General features: G+C 37.9%; 1 protein-coding gene across 2 annotated transcripts in view; it reads right to left on the bottom strand.

Annotated features, from left to right (window-relative positions):
• The window catches only part of bcl11aa (BCL11 transcription factor A a), an 88,561-nt gene that overhangs the window by 63,161 nt on the left and 1,185 nt on the right, over nt 1-24,215 (bottom strand). The window contains exon 2 of one of the 2 annotated variants that reach the window (XM_062058877.1): nt 22,126-22,572. In XM_062058877.1, coding sequence (XP_061914861.1) covers nt 22,126-22,572 — 447 coding nt within the window. The remainder of the gene's footprint in view (nt 1-22,125; nt 22,573-24,215) is intronic. The other variant, XM_062058878.1, reaches the window with a different exon arrangement.

Raw genomic sequence — 24,215 nt, 5'->3', positions numbered from 1 at the left:
CATTACATATATACTTACATCATGTATATAAAACCCTAATGGCGGTGTTTAATGTTTTTAAGGGCTTTATAGGCAGAATTGAGCGGCTCCCAGGGTCATTGTAAGCTGACTTTTGATCGCATTTATTAAATATTTAGAATGCTTTTTTTTTAAATACATACGTCGCCATGTCTCTCATAATGATTGTGAACGATAGGCAAACTTTGATGTGATTTATCAAGACTAAATCGGTTCTCCGGCTGTTGTTTTGCAGCTTTATTTAGTATGTTTCGAAAGGACATGCAAACTGGCATTGCGCGGAAATGGCTGTGAGAAAGGAGGTGATCACGCTGCAGCTCAGTATGCTTGTCAAAATATTTGGATTGTCAAAAATAAAAAAATGTTAGACAGTGTCTCGTCATCAATATATTGTTAGAATTTTATAGCTGCTGGATGACTTAAGGGGCTTGTTAAAACAAATTAAATTGATGCATTTTGGCGTCTGCAGACGTTCTTTTTAATAAAGTTAATTTTTTCATATACTGTAAACTGTTTCTAAAAAATGTTTTGGGCATTATGCATATTCTTGCGTCCGGGGCACACACTTGCAATTAGTGCCAGCATCTCCTAGGGCGGACCATCAGCCCTTCTTAAAGTTAAAGTTAAAGTACCAATCATTGTCACACACACACTAGGTGTGGTGAAATGTGTCCTCTGCATTTGACCCATCCCCTTGTTCACCCCCTGGGAGGTGAGGGGAGCAGTGGGCAGCAGCGGTGCCGTGCCCGGGAATCAGTTTTGGTGATTTAACCCCCAATTCCAACCCTTGATGCTGAGTGCCAAGCAGGGAGGTAATGGGTCCCATTTTTATAGTCTTTGGTATGACTCGGCCGGGGTTTGAACTCACAACCTACCGATCTCAGGGCGGACACTATAACCACTAGGCAACTGAGTAGGTTAAAAAGTGGGTTTCGTTGTAGATTTACTGCAGGACTGCTTCTAAAATGCCCAGAAAAAGTGGTACATAATGGTCTGCTGCATCTTTCAAAATATAGCAAAACGCTACAGGTAAGGAGCATGATAACATGAAGTGCAGTAAATGAGTGTCCACATTTAAACAAGGCGGTCTGCACCACTTTTGCACTTGTTATCAATTGTACACAGTGTTAGTAGAGTACAGGCAACACGCCCACTAATAGTACACGCAACTGTAAAGTTTGCGTTTAGCGATTGGTATTTGGATCTTAGTGGATCAGGTCCACAGTCTTTTGCAAAGTGTTGTTCACTCCTACCCACTTCTCCAAAGTGGGCTGGCTCAGGGTGGAGGACAGAGTAAAACAACTTGTACTGAGCCTAGTCTATAAAATCCGCTACACCTCCCTGAAACCGAAGTACATGTCAAACTACTTCCTTAACGTAAATGACTGCCTTAACCACAACACCAGGGGGAGCTCCACTAACCACGTTAAACCCAGATTCCGATCAAACAAAGGTCTTAACTCATTCTCTTTCTATGCCACATCAATGTGGAATGCGCTCCCAACAGGTATAAAAGAAAGGGCATCTCTATCCTCCTTCAAAACCGCAATAAAAGTACACCTCCAGGCAGCTACAACCCTAAACTAACACCCTCCCCGGATTGTTAATAATCAAATGTAAACAATCTAGATTGTAGATACTTTTTCTTATGCCTTCCGATCTCTCTCTCTCTCTCTATGTCCACTACTTGCTGTACATATCCTACCAAGTCAGACCTACACTGTTCCAATGTCCATTTCTCTGTTCTCAATTGTTGATGACTGATGATAACAACCAAACCTAACCCCCCCCTCCACATCCCGGATTGTAAATAATTAAATGTGATTATCGTGTGTGATGACTGTATTATGATGATAGTATATATCTGATAGTATATATCTGTATCATGAATCAATTTAAGTGGACCCCGACTTAAACAAGTTGAAAAACTTATTCGGGTGTTACCATTTAGTGGTCAATTGTACTGAATATGTACTTCACTGTGCAACCTACTAATAAAAGTATTAATCAATCAATCAAAAAAGCTGACTCATCCATATTGTTGTTTGTTTGTCTTCTGAACATAAATTAGGTGTCAACATGTCCAGGTTAGGGTTCATGTTACATGCTATCAAGGCCTATACCGCAACTCAGGTCCACTTACCACCTGCCCTGTTATATGGCACTCACACGGACACGTGCACAACAAGCATCATGCATCAATGACACTTCATAAACAACACAATGCGTGCGCTACAAAAGGAACAACTCATATTAAAAGTTAGTAAAAAGTTACAAATGTAGATATACATAACATTCAGTGTGTTGTCATGCACACATTACTCGAATTACTGTCATTTGTAATTATTTAAATTTTTTCACAGTTTTCTATGAAGTTTTACATGCACTAGCTCAATCGTTGGCCAACACCAAGCTTTTCCACGCCGAACCTTGTCAGTGAGTCAGCAATTTCTTTTTACCGTTTCAGATGTTGGCATTTTGGAGAACAAAATCAACATTTTTTTGAAAATGGCTGCCTTGAGGACATCTGTGTGGAGAACAAATCCGCTACTTTTATCAAACTCTGCAGCTGACAATACAAGCTTGTGTCCATGCTGCATAAATGAATGATTTTGTTGGGACTTCTCCAGCAATCTGTTATTTTGGGAGCATGGCAGTAGGCCAATGAAAATATAGGATTTGGAGTAAATTATTGTTTGCTTATTTTGTTGTATGTTATAAAATTTAAATATTGCCTTAATAGTATTCAGAGTTGAACAACAAATGTTGTAATTGTGTGAATAAGGGCAGATATCATAATTTTATATTGCTTTCTGCTCCTTTTCATTCATGATTTATTTAGATATTATGTTGATATTTAAATTTTTTTGTAAGACCTTAAATTAAATAAATTATAAAATAAATAAATACATTTCATCCCAGTTTAGGATAAACGCAAAGCACATCTAGCTTGCAAATACATGAACAAATATGTTTTATATTCTACCATTGTGACATTACGATGGCTGTGTTCTGTGAAAATAAACAAATGTAACAGCACTATAGTTACTGTTACATGAATAAAATTAAAGACCGAAATGGGGCCACACACAAAATCTTGTTTAGGGTCACAAAAAGCCTATAGTGTACCCTCCATGCATATAGTCAGAATACCGAAGGTGCAGAGAAAAACAATGTTGTAGTGTTATTTGCTCATACAGTAATGCCGTCAGAATAATTAAAAATTAAGACTGGGGTGTCCAAACGTTTTGACCGGGTGGACGCATCGGGCTAAAAAACATTTGGTGGGGGACCGAAAGCTGACTGCATGTAAAGTAACTTTATATATATATATATATATATATATATATATATATATATATATATATATATATATATATATATATATATATATATATATATATATATATATATATATATATATATATATATATATATATATATATACATACACACAAATATATATAAATATAATGGCTATATAATTAATAATTATTAGAATTTAATATTAAGAGCATGTGAAAGTTCAACTGCTACAATGTTTACCTTCGTGACGGCTTCCTTCAAGTGTGGTAATCAATCAGAAATATCAAGCAGCAAAAATGTGCCAAACATGGATAAGTGTGGAAGGAGTTTTTTGCATTTTAAACCATAATGCCTTGCAATGGATTTAAATGGGTGTAATTTAGATATTTTTTTATGGTGGTTGGCTATTTTTATAATATCCACAAAGTTCAGTGTGCAGGTTGTTATGTGTGAAATATTTGTTGACTTTTTGTGCTGGTCGATTTTTTTTTCCTGTGCCATGACTAGGGAAGGTTGTTTTGATTGGGTCATTTAAGTAAATGCAGGGCACACTGACTGTAGAAAGTACATTCTGTGATCACTGGCCTCAGTCTCTCACATTGTTCGCAAGACGGCAACAAATAAGCACCCTTCAAAACTACCAGATAATTACATTTAACATGTAAACACCCTGCCCAGCCAGATTGCTTGTTGTACTTGTGCCCGCCGGCATCTTCGATTTTGGCCCACGGGCCATAGTTTGGACACCCCAAGGTTACCGTAAGGAGCAGCTAAAAAAAACAAAACATTGTGTATTTAAAAGTCATGTCTCTTTTACTTAAGCCCAGCTTATATAAATGTACATTTAATGATCTGAAATTGTGCCGGTCATATTTTAAAAATTAATTACGTTAAAAACAAACAAACAGAGGATACAGTCCAAAATGGAATTTTGAATTACAATCACAATGTTGGAGAAAAAAAGATGACGTTTGTGTGCAAATGCAAGTACGGAAAAACAACACACATGACAAACAATGAAGCGCTTGTGTGTGTGTGCGAGTAAAGGTGTGGGAGAGGCGGGTGACGCACAAACATACACACAAAACACACAACTAGTCTCATCAAACAGTTGGAGGTATGCCAAGTTCATCTGTTAATGGACACGGTCTTCAGGGCTCAGCCCTCACCCCTCCCGTCTCTCTCCCCCACGATCCCTATCCCATCTATCCATATCCCACCCCCCACCAAGGCACACCAGGCCTCGAGGCACTCTACCCTTATGCCCTTTCTTCCTCATTCCTCACTCCCTCTTCTTCGACTTTTTCCTCACTTCCAACCCCCAAGTTCTCTCATCACCTAACTTTGTCTACCGGCATTTCCTTTGTATGGCGAAGATAAATGTGTGTGTGTGTGTGTGTGTGTGTGTGTGTGTGCATCTACACACATAGGTTTCTGTGGCTGTCAGTAGACCGTTCATACTCACACTTTCCAGTGAGTCATGAAACAAACAGGAATTAATGAGGTATTAAGGACCGCCATAAAACATTTCAAGACAATAAAAATATCTAATATGGTGTGTGTGTGTGTGTGTGTGTGTGTGTGTGTGTGTGTGTGTGTGTGTGTGTGTGTGTGTGTGTGTGTGTGTGTGTGTGTGCGTGTACTCCAGCAGACATGTGTCCTCTATTGGAAAAAGGAACAAAACTGAAGATGTACTGTTGGAAGAAAAAAAAGCAAATGGACCTTGGGTTGAATTTAGACACCCATTATTAGGCTACTTATATTTTTGAGGATTCATTTGATTATTGAACTACTCTGTCAATATACCGTAAAATGTTAATATCCACAAAGTTCAGTGTGCAGGTTGTGTTATGTGTGAAATGTTTGTTGACTTTTTGTGCTGGTCGAATTTTGTTTTTCTGCGCAATGACTAGGGAAGGTGGTTTGGATTGGGTCATTTAAGTAAATGCTGTGCACACTGACTGTAGAAAGTACATTCCGTGATCACTGGCCTCAGTCTCTCACGTTGTCCGCAAGACAGCGACAAATAAGCACCCATCAAACCACCAGATATTTACATTTAACGTGTAAACACCCTGCCCAGCCAGATTGCTTGTTGTACATGTGCCCGCTGGCATTTTCGATTTCAGGTTGAATTTAGACACCCATTGTTAGGCTACTTATATTTTTGAGGATTCATTTTATTATTAAACTACTCTGTCAATATACCATAAAATGTTAATGAACCTCAAAGCTAAAAATTAAAAAAGTAAAAGTAAGGTTTTGGCTTTCTTGGAAAAATATCTACTGTATGTGTGCTAAACTATTGGACAACATTTAGTGTTCACAGTTATTATGCAAATACATTTCCCATCACACTTGGTTGTCTTCATCTGTTAAAGTGAAAATAACAAGTCAAAATGTAGAAATACACCTTAAAAAAAACCCAATATAGTCAGCTTTATTTTCAATAACAATTATAAAGTCTTCTATCTGTGGAGTCTTGGTACATATAGTCCGTTTCTTAATCTGTTGATGATCAACTGTTTGTCCAAAAGCAACCACAGCCTCCGAGAAACTGTCCAGAGCAATATGCTGGACAGCTTGTGGTCACCATAAATCTCCAGTTTAAGATGTTCTCAGAAGGGTTTAGGTCAGGAGTGGAAGTTGGCCCTAACCACGCTGTAGATTACTTCCATGCATGCCATGGAGGCGAATGTCCTTCATTCAAATATGTGTATCTTTGTGAAAGATGTACCGTTGCTTGAAGAACAAAGCAATTGTATTCTGCCTCTTATTCAATACGATGAGCACATTCAAAGACAAGCTACAATTCTACACACCTTGATACAGGGTGCTGATCTCCTTGGGACACATCATTCCTCGTTAAATACAGATATGCTCAAATCCATTAGGCAATAGGGATGTAAAAAGGCCAAGGCCGATCAATTGAAAAGTAAATCAATGAATTGAATGATAAACAAAAATCAACGCGATCATTTGTGTGTTTTTGTTTTCTTCACTTTCAAACAGGGCGCAAGAGTGTTCACTCTTTGCACCGCTCTCAGCACCTGAGCGTGTTTATTCAATAGCAGAATTAAATGAACGGAGTGAACCCTCTTGTCAGTGATTCACAATGACCGCGAGCTTGCACACACAGAATGCACCGAGAAAAGCCTAGCTAGTCGCTAGTGAGAAGCTTTGCAAAGTGACAAAATTAGGACGAAAAAAAGAGGATTTCAGGGTCAAATGTGTGGGAATATTTGGACTTCAAACAAGCAAAATGATCCCATCAACACAGACGAACCAGTCAATATGCCGAATTTGTTGGAAAGCGATGGCAACAAAACAAACCACCGACTCAGTTTTTCCAACTGGGTAACAAAATGCACTTCAAAATGATCAATATCTATTAAAGTGTCATTTTTACTAACAGAGATTGAGAGTCTAGTTTGTTTACTTATTTACTGACTAATCATATTTCTACGATAACTAAGATTGAGACGATGTACTGAACATCAGGAATTTAGTTAATTGTTGATCATTACATCCCAAATAAGCACCAAGTTCATACAACTTGGGTGTTGGAAATTATACATAAAAATTATGATATACTCAAATACTCACTTGCCTAACATCTGTGCATAGAGTGAAAATACAATGAAACACATGCACATGCATGCACACACACACACACACACACACACACACACACACACACACACACACACACACACACACACACACACACACACAATCACACACACACACACACACACACACACACACAAATGCACACAAAGTTGTTTCTTTCTGTTACTATTTATCAAAGGGCAACTACAGTTCAAAGAAGGTGTCACTCTATTATTTATTCAACCAGAATTATGTCCGAGGTGATGTACTTTTATTACATATAAAAAAAAAATGTTGTCTTTCAACTGCATGCTGTTAAAATTGAGTAACATTTTAAAACGGCAGCTTTATTTTAACAAAAAGTAAACATGCAGAAAATTAGGTATGTTTAACCTACAATATATATTTTTGGCTGAGATTTAACATATTTGACTCCAGAAAAAATAAACATATTTTGCTAATAAAACCGCTTTATTTTGTTGGTGTATTGTATTTACACTAACAACATATTTGTGCTATCTTCCCCCATTTGGACCACACACAGTAGAAATATGGGTTAATATGATACACACATGCGTGCAGGAACGCCCACAGGGGAAAGAGAGAGAAAAATAGCTAAAAAGTACATTTTAGCCATTCCATTTTGGGGAGATAAATTATCCATTAGATTTCATCATAACTTACAGGGCAATTACATCAAGAAAATGATAGCGGGTACAGGATCAATTATTCATGCTCTTGGCCTAAGACCAAGCATCGCACGCACACACACACACACACACACACACACACACACACACACACACACACACACACACACACACACACACACACACACACACACACACACACACACACACACACGTGAGAAAATGGTCCATCAGTTCATCCGACTACCTAAAAAATCTCATTTGCTTAATAATTTACCTGTACTGTGGATACAGTTACCCAGTTCAATATGATCAACTTTGAAGTGAACGGCAGCCACAGGTGTATACAGTATATATGTGAGGTATGAGGATGTGTGAATATTTGTGAGTTGAAGAAGGGCAACAAGAAAACACACACTGTAAACACACACATTCACACACTTCATGCATCACGTTCCTTTGTCATCAGGACCTCACAACACTTGGAGGATGTGGAATAGGAAGGTGGGGATAAAAAGATGATGCAAGAAAGGAAATATGGAAGGAAAACCTCAAGATTTATGCTTGTTGAGGCCACCTTCAATCTGTCTTCGGATTTTAATTGTTCTATGATGATGTATTTCATTGACTTTTTTCATGATTGTACCCTTAAGCTGTGTTTCCATGCATGCATATGGCTAAATGTGTGCATAATTGGCACACACACACACACACACACACACACACACACACACACACACACACACACACACACACACACACACACACACACACACACACACACACTCACATTCTTGTATTGTTACCTTCTTGAGACCTCTGAAAAATGCCTACCTCTTTAGGACCACCCTTTCTAGACATTTAATGATCTTGTATTTACAACATTAATAATATATACAAACTATGCACATATAAGAAAGCTTTTTGTTAAAAATTAGTTGGAATTTCACAAGAAAAAAGGTCACAATTTCACAAGAAAAACTTGAAATTTTGGCAGTATTATAATAAAAGTCGTCATTTTGCTCAAGCGGTAGAAAATGGATGGATGGATGGCAAGTCAAAATTTTACAAGAAAAACTGAACATTTGTGATGTATTATGATAAAAGTTGGAATTTTACCTAATAACAGGCGCAATTTTACAAGAAAAGCCTAACATTTTGGCAATTTTCTGAAAAGAGGTGTAATTTTACTCAACAAAAGTCACAATTTTATAAGAAAACTTAAAAATGTTGCCAATATAATAATAATCTGAATTTTACTCGGCAAAATTATGACAAAAGTCACACTTTTACTCAAAAAATGTCACTATTTACAAGAACAACAAAAAATGGCAATATTGTGATAAAAGTCAGAATTTTATATGACGAATGTCACCATTTTGCATTAGACATAATTTTACATGAATAAGTAATTTTACGAGAAAATATTGAAATATTACAGAAACAGAAAAATTATGAGAAAGTGTTCCCAATTTTATACGAAAAAAGTTGACACATTGTGAGAAAAAGACTGCTTTTGTTTTATTTTTTTTGGAATGTGTTTTTAATATTCATTATTTACTTCAAGTTATTACAGTATGTCTCTATATACATATTTATTTATTTATTTTTATAAATTTTGGCCAAAGGAGGCGCATTTAAATTTCTTACACACACTTATTACATATGTTGGCCAGAGGGGTAGCACTTCAATTTTTTACACACACTTGTTATTTCATATGTTGACCAGAGGGGGAGCACTTTTAAAACCGACACACAGTCAATTGGAAAAATCCTTCCTTTTTGGGACCACCCTAATTTTGATGGATTTCACCACCAGGGGTGCAGATGAGACATTCTCTATTACATGCAATGGTTTTCCCGTATTGGGACCATATTTTTGGTCCTGACTTGTTCATCTGTCCTCGTATGGAAGGTACTTTTCCTTGTTGATGTCTCAAGAAGGGTAGAAATACAAGAACATGCACACACACACACACACACACACAATTTTCTGACATCAATGACTGCATCATCTTTATTAACTACAGGCCAATTTAAAAAATTGGACCTAACGCAAGTCAACCAGAGGAAAAAAAAATTATTTAAATGTTGAAGAAAAATGACAGTTGACGTGCAAAATAAATGGGCTGCCAAAGAGAGAGAGGGCGATGGGCATTGAGAAAGCATTTGACAATGTCAGCTGACCCATATAGGACCCAGCCAGATGGTTTGTTGTCTATATTGTGTGGGTGTGTGTGTGTGTGTGTGTGTGTGTGTGTGTGTGTGTGTGTGTGTGTGTGTATGTGTGTGTGTGTGTGTGTGTGTGTATGTGTGTGTGTGTGTGTGTGTGTGTGTGTGTGTGTGTGTGTGTGTGTGTGTGTGTGTGTGTGTGTGTGTGTAAGACAAGTGCTGTAATGAGGGAACAGGCGAGACATCATGTAAATTAAATATGTCCAATCTCTGGCTGTGCTCTAAATCATCACAATTAAAAATAATGCAACTTTCATTTATATTAGCCTGAAAAAAACATCCATCGCTCTCTCACACACATCTCACCCTAGGCACAAACACACAGCACACGTACACAAGCATGAAAACACCCCCTGACATGCGGGCTTTGACAACCGTGGCTGATGTGCACCGCGAATGCGCATGGTAATAGGCCAATCAAAAATGCAAAACAATTGGCAATTACTGTGAGGAACTAATGGTCATTAGAATTTACAACTAGGTAATGAACTAAAGTCTGCCCATCGCATGCATATTCATAAAGCTATTTGAGCTTTGAAGATTAAAGTAGCGCTTAAAAATTCAAATGAGCGTCCGCAAATTATCTAGAAAAGTCAGTGCTGCTGCTGGTGGCAGTTTGTATGCGTGTGTGTGTGTGTGTGTGTGTGTGTGTGTGTGTGTGTGTGTGTGTGTGTGTGTGTGTGTGTGTGTGTGTGTGTGTGTGTGTGTGTGTGTGTGTGTGTGTGTGTGTGTGTGTGGGTGTGTGTGTGTGTGTGTGTGTGAGCGTGTGCGCGCGCATGAGTGTATGTGTTTTGGGGTGTGGGGTGGAGTTTATGGGTGTAAGAAAAAAAGCATTCCTGTGACTGTTATTTGTCATTGTTTATGACATTGTACCAGTTTGTGCATTTTTACAGTACAACTGCAAATACTTTTAAGAACTCATATTAATAATTTTGACAAATTTTAATTTTGACAAATTTTACTGTGAATATAGAGTAGCGTGTTTTTTTCACAATGAAGCAGATGTTAGTGACCACCTAACCTTATAATTAAGTGAATTATTATGCATGTTATGTACAGTATATGTCTGACAATGACTAGGTCAGTTAATATGCGTCATGGAGTGAACATTTGGATTTAAAGATGTGCATTTTCTGCACAGTCAGTTTTAAGAAATGTCTTATCAAGTTAAATCATATGCATATTGTTGATATGTGTGGAAAGCTGCATTGACATGCCAGATTGCGTAAAGTGTGCTCTTGTGAGATCCTACGAATTACACACAAAATATTCAACTCCCATTCATGAATTATAAATAAATAATAAATGTCATGTAAATTAAAAAATTGGGAATATTAAATGTGTTCAGCTATTCAAATGTTTTTTGCTGCAACCTATTTTAAGTTGATAACATAAAAATAAAATTATTTTATAATGTGGGTAGAACATCAGTGCTATGGCTGCAACGATTGATTATGTTAGTAATCGAGTAATCTATCAAAAAGCTTTTTTGATTAATTGAGTAACATTTTAGAGAAAATAGTTGACAGGGTGCTGAAAAAAATCCATTCACATCTAATTTGCGATTTTCATATTATGCGAATTTTTTTTTAAAGTTTAGGAATACATTTTCAGGGCATCTCCAGTTTACTTGTTTGCAAATATTAAATTGCAGGAATCAGTTTAAATCAAGAATCGTGGTGAACCGAGAATCGATTCTGAATCGTGAGTTTTTGTAAGATTCACATTGCTGTTTGTTGAAATAAATACAAATAAATCTGCTTGCCATAACTTGCGTTGATTTTTTTCAAATAAATGCTAATCATCAACACTGAAATAGCACTTTTAACATGTGTGTATTAGATTTTAAAAAAACAAAAAACTGCGCTGTTCACTGCCACACCACCACTTTCATGTGTGCTCTATTTCAACGGCTGTGTGGAAAATATATTTGCATATTTAAAGTTCCAGATACTCCATGCGGTCCGGATTTTACAAGTTTTTATTCGTTACACTCAAGGATTAATCGAAGGAACAGACTATATAAATCAAAGCTTTTTTCTAATCAATTAATCGTTGCAGCCCTAATCAGTGCAACATTGTACTTTAAAAATGGATCCTATTCCATAAGGCAATCAACACGCTTTTCATTGACTGGAGAGAAGGATGTCAAGTGCAGATTGCAGACACACTGTAACAGATTAGACCCACTCACTCACAACAGGGTGTGTGTGTGTGTGTGTGTTATGACGTGTGTGTGCATCATTTATATAGGTCAGTAAATGATCGCTCTCTCATAAACGCAAAAACTACCAAAGGATCTCCTGTGTTCCTTGTTCCGTGTTCTTGTATTCAGACGTATCAGTGTTTGGCATAATAGCTATACTTAGGAGGCGTTGATAAATGTGTGTGTCGAGTGTGTGTTAAAAACTGGCCTGTAATCCAGTGGCACATATAAATAAACTTTGTAGCGTATAAACAGTTTTATGAAGCCTTCAAGATAATAAGAGAGTAACATGTGCAACCCCTGAGCAGTCTGAGTGTGCGTCTGTATAGAAATAAACACACCCAGTGAGCAGCAAGTGAGCCAAAAACAGACGCTTTCCTCTTTTGCCACGAGGAGTAAATGTTGCATGGACACTGAATTGCTTCGATAAACACAAAAGAATGTGATCAATAAACAATCCGCCCTCATCAGTGCAATGCAGAGTAGTGCTGAAGCCAGGTATGCCACGGTAAATAGTGCCGACTCGGAGATCATGTTGATCTGTTTGCCATCGTTTTATATGTGGGGGGTCTGCTGTGGTCAACCATCTGCGGCCTGTCGTCTTAGGGATCAGCTGTCAATCAAAGAGTGGAGCAACGCAATGTGATAATTTTTGGTCTTTTGTTATTTAACCCAACTCAACGTTGCTGCTATCTGTTTTGTCTATAGCTTTTATTCCAACACATGGGTCAGATTACTTCCTGCCATCGACTTCATCACCTTACTTTAGATCCACCTTAAACAGCTCATAATGTCATTCCACTATACAGGATGTAAAGGAACTTCATTTTTCAAATCCACATTTAGCTGTAAAGCACACTGTAACCGAATTAAAATCTTGTTTCAGTACTTTGACGAGGGATGGGAATCAAAAACCGGTTCTTGTTGAGAACCAGCTCCCAGGGCTTTGATTACTGGGAATCTTTTGACAGTTTTGGTAACAATTCCCTTATTGATAACTGTGGGCACGCATGATATCACAAGCACAGCATTAGAATGTATCATGAGAAAGGAAGCAACGGGGCAACTTTAGAAATTGAGAAAAGACCAGCAGAAACATTAGCAGACACAGCATGTGAAAACGTTGAATGAATGTCGCGGTTTCAATTTCTGAGAGACGGAAGTGAATCACCACCAGCAGCGGCGGCAAAGTCAGCACGTCGTCTGCTGATAATACTGCAGGTAACTAACCAACTAACACTGCCTACGGTGAGTCTGAGAGACAGTTTGCACGCCTCCTTCCTGTCTGAGAGGTGTTCTCCACAGCTGGAGACACCGTGATTAGTCAGAAATATCGCGCATGCTTCCTAAAAAGCAAAATAATGGTTAATGTTCATAGTTGATGGTTGACAAATTGCGCAGCGTACTTGACTTACTTGTATTTGTCTTTGACTGACGAAGTTGTTACTTTTGAGTGCTCAGCACTGTACATTTAAAAAAAATATATATTTCATTTATATTTGAAAAATATTAAACATTTTACTTAACATTTTTATTTTATTATTATTTTATAGTTATTTTCAAAACAACATATTTTTTTCTGGCACCCCATCAAGGCTGTGGTCTTTCAAGACCTCACTATTGTGTTTGTATACTCGTTTCCCCCCCCCCCCCCCCGAAACTAAACGTATTTGTGGCTAATCAAATTGTTTGCTATTTTTTTTATCCAAATGAAAATCGATAAGAGAATCGATAAAGAACCGAATCGTTAAGCTAAAAAAATGTAACATCACAAGGCAATAAACTGAGCACCATCAAGGAGTCAAAGATGATGTACAACAGATACCACACACAACACTGAGGAGGCCATGAGCAGCAGTAAGTCATTCCTCTTCACAGTAATAAGGCTTTACCACACCTACCCTCAGCACAGTCTCATTACCCCATTATTATTTTATATTTTTTTTGTTGAATCACCTTTTCTGTCTATTAGCATAAATACCATGTAGTTAAAAGTCATTGCTAAAACTCACTCCTGTTACATTCTGTGTGCTACTCAAAAGAGCCATTTTAGAATAAAAAACATTGTACAAAAATGTTATTAATTTGCTTGAAATGGGCCAGTACATATTTTGAGCATTTTAATGTGTGTAATCAGCTTTTCAGTTGAATCCAATAGAATTGGATGAATTCGGCCATGTTCACTTTTTATTTTAGCAAGTACAGTGGTACCTCAACCCGCAGGTACCTCAACTTACAAGTATCTTGAGATACAAGCTGTGTATCGGCTTGTTTTTATGATTACTTTGTGAGCATAGTTCACATTACGAGCCTCCATGCCGCTAGGGGGAGTAGTATATGTCATCCGGTCTCCTTGCCAGCATTATATTATAGCTACAGATTGACATATATTTGTTCTCCAACCATAGAAATTGTGAAAGTGAGTTTGAAGGACAGGTAGAGAAAAAGAAGCAAATTATATTCTTTGAATTAAAGAAATAAGTACTATCGTGACCAACGGGCAGCCGACTACGCGAGGCAGTTCTAGCCTAGCAATGCTAGTTGGCAGAATCGAAGCAGGAGGGTACAGCTATAAAAAAACAACAACTCTTTTTCACGGAAATATGGAGAATCTACTGATAGTATGTGCGATGGAGAAGCAGTTGGAAGGAGGCACTTGAGCAGCATGTATATCATTAGAATTTTATCGATACTGATACCAATATCGATACCGGTATTTATCGGTACCCTTATCGGTACTATATGTAATTGGTGTAAATAAAGATGTGAAAAAAATGCATTTTTTTATTACAATTTTTGTTAGCACAAGCGGTTGTACACCGCCAACATCATGTAACATCTCATAGCAGGGCAGTTTTTTTTTTAGTTTTTTTTATCAACGCCTGCTTTTTAAGTCTTAAACAACACAACTATGTTTGCAGTGCAAGGTGCAATGATGCAGTTGTTGTCATCAACTTGTGAAGAGCACACACATCCATCACTGTTTCTATTAATTACAATTACACTCAGCTGGAAATAATATTTATGTACGGCATTCATGTGCAGAGTAGACCTTTTACATGATATATCATAAAATATATAACATAAATCAATACAATTGTTGGGTGGGTGTGCATCTTGTAACAATAGGAATTGTTTTTTTTGTTTAAATTGCAGACGGACGTATTTGATTGACGGACCGGAGGCCATATTGAGTGTTGACAGCTACTGATGTATGTGTGTGTGTGTGTATTATATGAATAAAAAAGACCCAGTGAGCAAGTGTAATGCTCAATAATCCAGTTTGTAGAGTCAAGAGACAGAACGAACTGAAACACATTTCTGCAAGGCGTGTTGGAGTGATGTCAGACAGTGACAAGAGACCTGTCAGGGGATGTGATCTTGCTTTAGAACAACTTTACGGATTATTATATTACTTCAATTATTCACTTTTTTGAGGGAATTAATATTGCCCTGTAGATAACTGGATCGCTACAAGGACTGTTGATAAAGCGCGCTAGCAGTGGTCATGAGTAAAGTGCATTCACTTTAAACTGACGCAGCGTGCATGACTTTAAAGAAACTTTTGAGGGGGAAATATTGTTGTGGTACAAACGTTTGTGGTGTTGCTTCCTTATTTGTTATTATTCAAAGCTGGTTTCAATGTGCAGCAGCGGCAGCTTGTTGACTTCGAGGGACTTTTGTTGAGGAAATATTCTTGTTACAAACGTATGTGTGGTTTTGCTTCCTTTTTGTGATTACAGTGTGTCCAGAACCTTAACGGTCCTCCTGGACCGACCCAATTAGGAAGCGGTACCAAAAACTACCGGTACCCGGTATACATCCCTACTCTTGAGAAGTCCGTTCTACCAAGTAGACGACCAGCGTTCAAAGCAGCACTTCTCACGAGAGCTCCCCGCACCATAAAACCGTGGTGCGGGCTCAGGGAAGGAGAACTACCGCTGTAGTTCTGGAGTAAAATATTCAACCATCAAAAAGAAACCAACGTCTCTAAAATACAATAAGTATTGAGTATGGGCACTAATAAATTAGTGAAGCAGCTGGTGGTTCTGAAAATTTAAAATATTTTACCTGTGTATTATTTGAGAATATTGTATTGTTTTGCATACAAACTACTGTACCACTATTGCTTGCTTTCAAACAAAAAATCTTATCTTAAATTTTGATTGATCGTTTTAACAGGCATGTTTCATGGTAATATTGTGGTGTTTTGGGAGAACCAAGCATGGAGTAAACTGATTTTAATTAATTTCAATCGGTAGGGCAGCTTTAAAATATGAGTAATCCGAGTTACGAGCTTGGTCATGGAACGCAATGTGCTCGTAGGTTGAGGTACCGCTCTATTTTTATCTGTGTCTAATTGCAGGTATTCTGTCAGTTTTTTTTGGTTCACTAACATATTTTGACATAACATTATGGGTGTAGCACCAAAATCTGGGCTCCCGGACACAAGACTCTCCCATCGTCGCGCAACGTCGTTGCATTAATACCTGATATGTTTACATGATTGCATGGATATGATTGACATAAGCTTTTTAAAATCATATTTAAAAAAACAAATTTCGGCATTTCCTTTTTTAAATATGGGATTAACATATCTAAAACATATCTAAATAACCACCCTAAATATTATTTTTAAAGAATAAAAATGTTGTTGTTTTTACTAAAAACTGCCAACAAATTCAATATAAAGTGGCCAGAATATGAATAATCATATAACCTGAAATTATTCACTTAAACAGTATTTTCTTTACTTTAGAATGGAGAGTAGAGATTTTCTGACACACATAGGATTATCATCAGCGGATAGTACGAATCCTAATAATACTTTATTATTATCATGATTATATTATTATTAGTGCATCTTCTGGGGGTTAAGTCTCCCCTTGTCTCTAAGAAGTAATGACTGCTGTGTTTCTAACTTTAATCGAGGGTCTTTGAACGCACCACATTTATGTGCAAAGAGATGCAAAAATGCAACTTGTATACAACTTTTCTCCAGAGATGAAAGAAAGGTAAAAAAAACAATAAATATGTCACCTCATCCTTGTTCCAAGATGCCGGTGCTGTGTGTGAACACTCACAGGTTAGCTTTGACGACGTTATGACGTCTGTGTTGAGTGAAGTGTTTAAAGTAAGGTTGGATTCTATCCAGGTGGAACGGACCATTTTGCATTTTCGATGAGGAGGTGTAGGTAGTCTCAGACATTTCTAATTTGACTGAATCAACCTTGTTATTGGAATTTCACGGCTATATATTTTTTAATATTAACATTAAGGACGTTTTTTTTAACGTACATTTTTGGTTGAAATAAAAAAAAAATCTAACTTTACAAACGCCCAGGCCACCCCCCTTGCTTGGGGACCTTGAGTGCCTCATTCCCACTCACCCTCTCCCAACATTTGGATGCCCCTGCGTATCATCTTATTCTCGTAAACAATATACTGTTTAGAACATGATAGCATAATTTCTGCATTGCAATATTATTGTTAATATTGGTCAAAATCTCCCACGTTTCTGCATAATTTCCATACCCAAACCACACATTTCTGGGATTACAATAAATAACATGAACAGGGCCTAAAAACCACAATGCAATGTGTTGGCCAGACCAGCAAGTTACTGTATGTGCTGTCATTCCACAGCTGATATTTCATGCATCAAGAAAGATATTTACATTTACAACTCATTTTAAATAGTTTGCCTCTTGCCACACTGGAAGATTCAAGTTGAAAAAGGCTACGCTTGAGTCCACTAATAAATCTTACGTTGGAAAAGAACGAAACAGGGTCCACAATGGATTAGTGATGGCAGCCTGTGTGTGAAATCTCTTTGTAGGCTCGCCGCGGCGTGAGTGATGCACACCAGTCACAAGCGAAGGGGTGCAGTTTCAGTCGGCAGTGCTGGATTTACATGAACACAAGGGGGGAGATGAATGCATGAGTCAAAAAAGAAAATGAATTAAAAAAAACAACAACAAAAAAAGCAAGAGGCTGAGGATCTGATATCGAGCAAGAAAATAAAAGGGCCTTGGAGATGAACTAATATGTATTAAGGTGAGTTGCATTAGCATTGACAAAGTGATAATTAGGAAACAATACATCACACACAATTATCATATTAGCGGGCTTGGAATGGGAATAACTCATCACTGCCGTGCTAATGGATGCAATTGATAGTTTGAAGTGGGTCTCAGTACATTTTGGAGTTCATCACTAATAATGTCTGTGCTAATGAGCTAATATTGATAGGGTAGCACAGTTTGTGGGCCGATAACATCATCGGTCAATAGGATGAACAGTTATTTCTTCTGGCTCCATTTCAGCTCATTAACAAACGTTGCTACTGACATGGCCATCGAGGAATGGGTTTATTCTTTATCTTGTAATGAGACACGCAATTGCCAATCGCATTCATAAAACAAAACAAACAAAAAAATCCAAGTTATTAAATTATTAAACAAAGATTTTTATAATCAATTAAACTTGTGCTGGGATGAGAGATGTGGTCATTCACGCACACACACACAGACACACACACACACACACGCACACACACACACACGCACACAAGCACATGCACATGCACACGCTAAACTCTCTTTTGAGACATTAGTTATGCTTTTTTTGAATGAAATGCGCCTCAGGGATTATAATCACAATTTTGATCTCAGTCAGGGACTAATAGAATAAATGGACAAGAGAGGGTGCATAATGTGTGTGTGGGGCGGGGGGTGATGGGGAGGTATGCTGTTTTTTGCATCAGTGATCACTGATTTGCTTATACAGTTCTTTCACACAAGTGCATGCACACTCACGCTTACACACACACGCACACACACACACACACACACAAACGCATACACGCGAACGCACGAGAAATGCATCCTCTCCACGGCCGGAGCTCTTTGATATGCAAATAGCGATGGCCTAGCACGAGTCCGGCGGTTTGTGCTCTTCGGAGCGTTGCAGCTGGAGCATCATTGTCGCACTCGGACTACAGATACACACATTTCACAACAAGCAGCCAGGGAGCCTTCACATCATGCAGGCGGATCTGGACAACAAAAACATGCGACAACAAAATAGAAATATAAAACTAAGCATCAAGAATAGATCATATTTGCAGGAATTACTGCAGATATGTTTAGGCTGATACTGCTGTTGCACACAAAAACAATAAATCACAATGGATGAATATTTGGACCGTGCAACAGTGATTTAAGACGACGACACATTCTATAACTGCTGAATCGAGCACAAAACGTGCTCTATTTGTAAAGAAGATATATTTGTCTTTAGAGTTCATTTGATGTCTGACTGGCTTCATTTACTGTAAGTGGAAATCAAATATATTAGTCGTGATGCGGCTTGAACACAACAAGTCAGCATGAATAAATAAAAACACACTAAGCGTCCCCCCTCTTCATTGTTTTGTCATTAGGAAGGTTGGGCGGCGCTAATCAAGGCTGAAGCTCCAGCAGGATTTTTTGGTGACATATTTACTTCGCCATGACAGTTTGGGGTCAATTAGGATGAAAGCAACTGGGCAGGAAGGGGAATACTGGCTTTTATCATCAGACTGGATGCGTTTTTTTTTTTCAAACATGTGGCTGAGATTTGTTGTTTTTCTGCGATGCATCGTCACGCAGACGGCATACATCGCCGCGTTATCCTGTTTTCTTCAGCGGTTTGAGTGCGCCGAGACGTTCCCACACACAACGCTATTGAAGCACACAGATGCCTGCATTATGATGTAAATGTCTCTAATAACTCAGTTGAGCTGGCGAGTGTGTGCGTGTGATTACATATATAGTCACAAGCCTAAAAAGAGAAACCCTCTTTCAAGCAGACAGATTTGTCAAGATGCAGAGGAGGTCAAAGGTGAAACGTGCTTTAGGCTGTCAATAATTTTCTTCTTTAGTGGAGCTTCCACACCTTGACTGCTTAATGACTTTCCACACAAACAAACTGGAGCACTTAGGATTTCTGGGAAAGGATAAAATGGTAATGTGTGTATTTTTATTGTGTCTTTTACACGCTCTCTTTCTGCACACGCTCATTTGCAATAGACAGGCGGCCGCTAAAAACTGCTGCTAATTAAAATGAACATGGAGGAAAGGATGGCAGCGCAGCAAATAATTAGTGGCGTTAGGATGCTTTATATAGGTGACTCTTCCTCTCCGTGTTGTTTGATTGATTCGCGATGCAAAGCGAGGCTTATTCTTCTATTTTACCTTGGAGGTTTGGTGCAAAGCAGGAGAAGAAGACGTTTAAAGGACTTACAGGCTGAATTTAGTTGGGTAAGATGTGGCAATGGAAGAGGGGAAACCACACCAAGCGGACACATCTGCTCAGGCCACATAAGAGAGGCGAGCACACACACACACACACACACATATTAAAAGAACACACATTCTGTGCGCCCAAACTCAGGAAGAGGCCACACTACTCTCATGTCATAAATACACACACTTATAAGTGCACAAAAAAACGGACACAAAGGGCACAATGTGATTTGTGAGTTCTGCATTAGTCGGAAGACAAGAAATAGGCACTTTGTTCAAGCTGTTGCTCCCAACCCTCATCCTTACAAAAGCAAGACTCAACATGTCTTCTTAGACAACAGTAGTCCCCTTAGAACAGTTCAGTACTCCCTCCTGTCATGTGACGCTACAACACACACACACAAAGAACAGCATATGCTATCGCACAACAACATAAATGTTGTGTTTTCCAATGTAAACTAGACACTCTCAGTAAAAAAGACAAGAACATTTCTCTACTATTTCTTAAGAATGTTCTCTCAAAAGTACAAAGTTGACCTTTAAGAGGCTAAAAGTATACTTTTATATTACCACAAAGGGTACAAGGTGACAAACGTGTGCCATACACCCTGTATTAAATATATATATATATAATATACATGTATATATGTGTGTGTGTATATATTTATATATATATATATATATATATATATATATATATATATATATATATATATATATATATGTATATATATATATATATATATATATATATATATATATATATATATATATATATATATATATATATATACACATGTATGTGTGTGTATGTATATATATATATATATATATATATATATATATATATACTGTGTATATGTATATATACTGTATATATATATATATATATATATATATATATATCTATACAGACACACACATATACATGTGTATATATATATATACATATATATACACACACATATATACATGTATATTATATATATATATATATAGACACACACACACATACACATATATGTTTATATTTATATATATATATATATATATATATATATATATATATATATACATATATATATATATATATATATATATATATATATATATATGTATATATATATATAGATATACACACATATATGCATATATATGTACACACATATATAAATATATACATATATACACACATATATATACACACACACATATAATATATATATATATATATATATATATATATATATATATATATATTTAGAGCCATTATGTATAATAGCCATAATAATGATATGTTCTATGATAATTGCCGTCATTTGTATTTTATCAAGTTGTAGTCATCATTTTTAACATCCTTCAAGATTTGACCTATTTGTATTGAGCTTATATTCTCTTTATTTATGTGTTCAAGAACCCATTTTCATCATGCTGGCACTATCAGGCTATTTAAGAGGGCCTTGCAATGTGAAGCACTTTGGGCTGTTATTCAAATTCTACTTCAACTGCTACTAATTGATGACGTACACAAATGGACTTCAAGGTACAGAAATGTCCCACACAAGGGTACAACCCCGGCGAGAAGCATTACCCTTTTAGGCACTTCTATTTTTGAAAAAGTCTAAGACGTCCTATCATAGTTTGAAAAAAAAGTTGTGTGTTCAATAAGGAATTTAGTTCCCTAACCTCATTCACACTCCAAAGTTAAACTACAAACTCCTCAGAGAAGCTGCTTCTCCAATTGCGAGGCACCATGTGCAAAACGCAGAGAGTCGCTGTGCATTATGGGAAGTGTGAAAGCAGTTTTGGTTACCTGGAAGGAGTTCCTGTTTGGGGTAGATTCCCCGAGGGGACGAGAAACGATCGTCATCGTCGTCTGCCAGCGTGGCTTGGATGCCAACTTCCACGGGCCTCCTCCGACCGCGCAGGTGGCTCAAGGCGGGGGACGGGGTCAGGGCCAGGCCCGGGGAGGGGGAGGGGGGCTTGTCCAGCCCTCGGCCCACGGCCAGACAGGGCGGCCCGTGGCAGCGCTTCCTCTTGTGCTCAATGAAGAGCAAGATGTCCGCCAGGGGGAAGGTGGCCTGGCACTGTCCGCAGGTCAGCAGGTCCTGCTCCAGTGAGAGGTGAGGGTTGTGATGACCCGGCCGGGTGAGACGGCCTACGATGGAGCCCGGACGGTGCCCGTTGAGACTGCCGCTCTCCTCCGAGTTCTCCGACAGCTCCTCCGATGAGACGACTGCCGTGGATCGAGCATCGGCTGCTGGCGATGAGGAGGCAGAGAAATAGGAGTGGGAGGATTGAGGAAGAGTGAGCAAAAGGAAGGAAATTAGAAAGCAAATACATCAATACATCTTTCCTTCCTTTTATGTGAACTGAAGCGACCAAAACAACCAAAACTAAACAGATGCTTAGGAAACTTGCAAAATTATAGTTTTAAGGCGGAAATTAAATGTATTAGCCAATGACAGGGAATATTTTGGGCAGAAAAAGTGTAACAAACACGTTCAATGTGTGTTGAGGGTCTTACACTGACTTGTACACCAAGAACCCAAAATGAGTCATTCAACTCAATTCCTCACCCCTTCCATGCTGGATAAACGTAGACTTTTAAGAGGGCTTTTGTCCAACCTGCGGCGGGCAGGGCGTGGAGGGGGGGTTGAGAATGAAAGAATCCTAATTCAGTGTCCTTTTTTTACAGAAGATCTCGCAGTCGAAGGTGAGGAGTGTGACGCCGAGCATGTTTGACCTTCTTTACTCGCCGCCCAATTTCACAATTTAATCAACTTAAAACCTACTGAGGATTCAAAAAATAGATTTTAATTGTCAAAGTCTGGGTTGAATGGTACAGATTTTGTCTGATAAAAGAAGGGATGGGTTGGAGTGCGTAGGAATGCAAGCCTGCGCGCGAGTGTGTGTGTGTGTGTGTGTTCTATGTTATGTGGACTTCACCCCCTCCAGGAATTATCAGTCGAACGCTGCACTCCTGCACACATGTGCGCGCAAACTGGGACATGAAGATAACGTGATAAATTCACCGCCATGACTTCCTTTCACCTCGGTATCATCCTCCACACGGTGTCACCCCCCCCCTCAACTATTTGTGATTTAACTTCGGGTCAGCAGCCTCACGCCCGTTACTCAGCGGCGGGAAGGGCTCAGATGGCATCGGTAGACGCACAGGCAGGATGTCATAATAACACAATAAAAACCCTTAGTTGCAGCGTGTTCGAGGATCATGAAGCACTTTTTGTATAAATATTGCATTTCTATGTATAATTTCAGGGACAACAGTAATGTTTATGTCCACATAATAATAGAAGGTATCATGTAATGCCAAAGCATTGGTTACACCTAGAAACAACATATAATGTATATAGTATTACTTAAAATGGATAGTATTGATATTATTAACTAATTTTGTTTTGGACAATTCAAGCTGTACTATATATATATATATATATATATATATATATATATATATATATATATATATATATATATATATATATATATATATATATATATATATATATATATATACATATATATATAAAAAACAAAATTATATATATATAATTGTAAGCTATTATCACACACTGTTTACCTGCTGATTGACTTTTAAACCATATAAACATAAAATGTGCATGAAGTGATGTATTGTTGTGATATGTGCAATGGTGGGTGCATGGGGGAAGGGGGCGCATGTAAGGAACCCCCTCCCCAGTCCACACACATCACCCATGAGTATGTGGAGGGATGGCAGTGAAAGTGATCAAGTTCAAGCTATGAGCTGCATTCTATGATCATGCTCTGCCGCCTAGCGACAGTTTATCGCCATGGTAACTGTCAGTCAGCACCAACACCCCCACCCCCCGCACTCCACCCCTTAAAAAAAATACATTT

The sequence above is a fragment of the Entelurus aequoreus genome, linkage group LG09 (genome assembly GCF_033978785.1).
Source record: "Entelurus aequoreus isolate RoL-2023_Sb linkage group LG09, RoL_Eaeq_v1.1, whole genome shotgun sequence".
Taxonomy (NCBI): domain Eukaryota; kingdom Metazoa; phylum Chordata; class Actinopteri; order Syngnathiformes; family Syngnathidae; genus Entelurus; species Entelurus aequoreus.
Note: the sequence above shows the minus strand (reverse complement) of the source record. Positions and strands in the feature narration are given on the sequence as shown.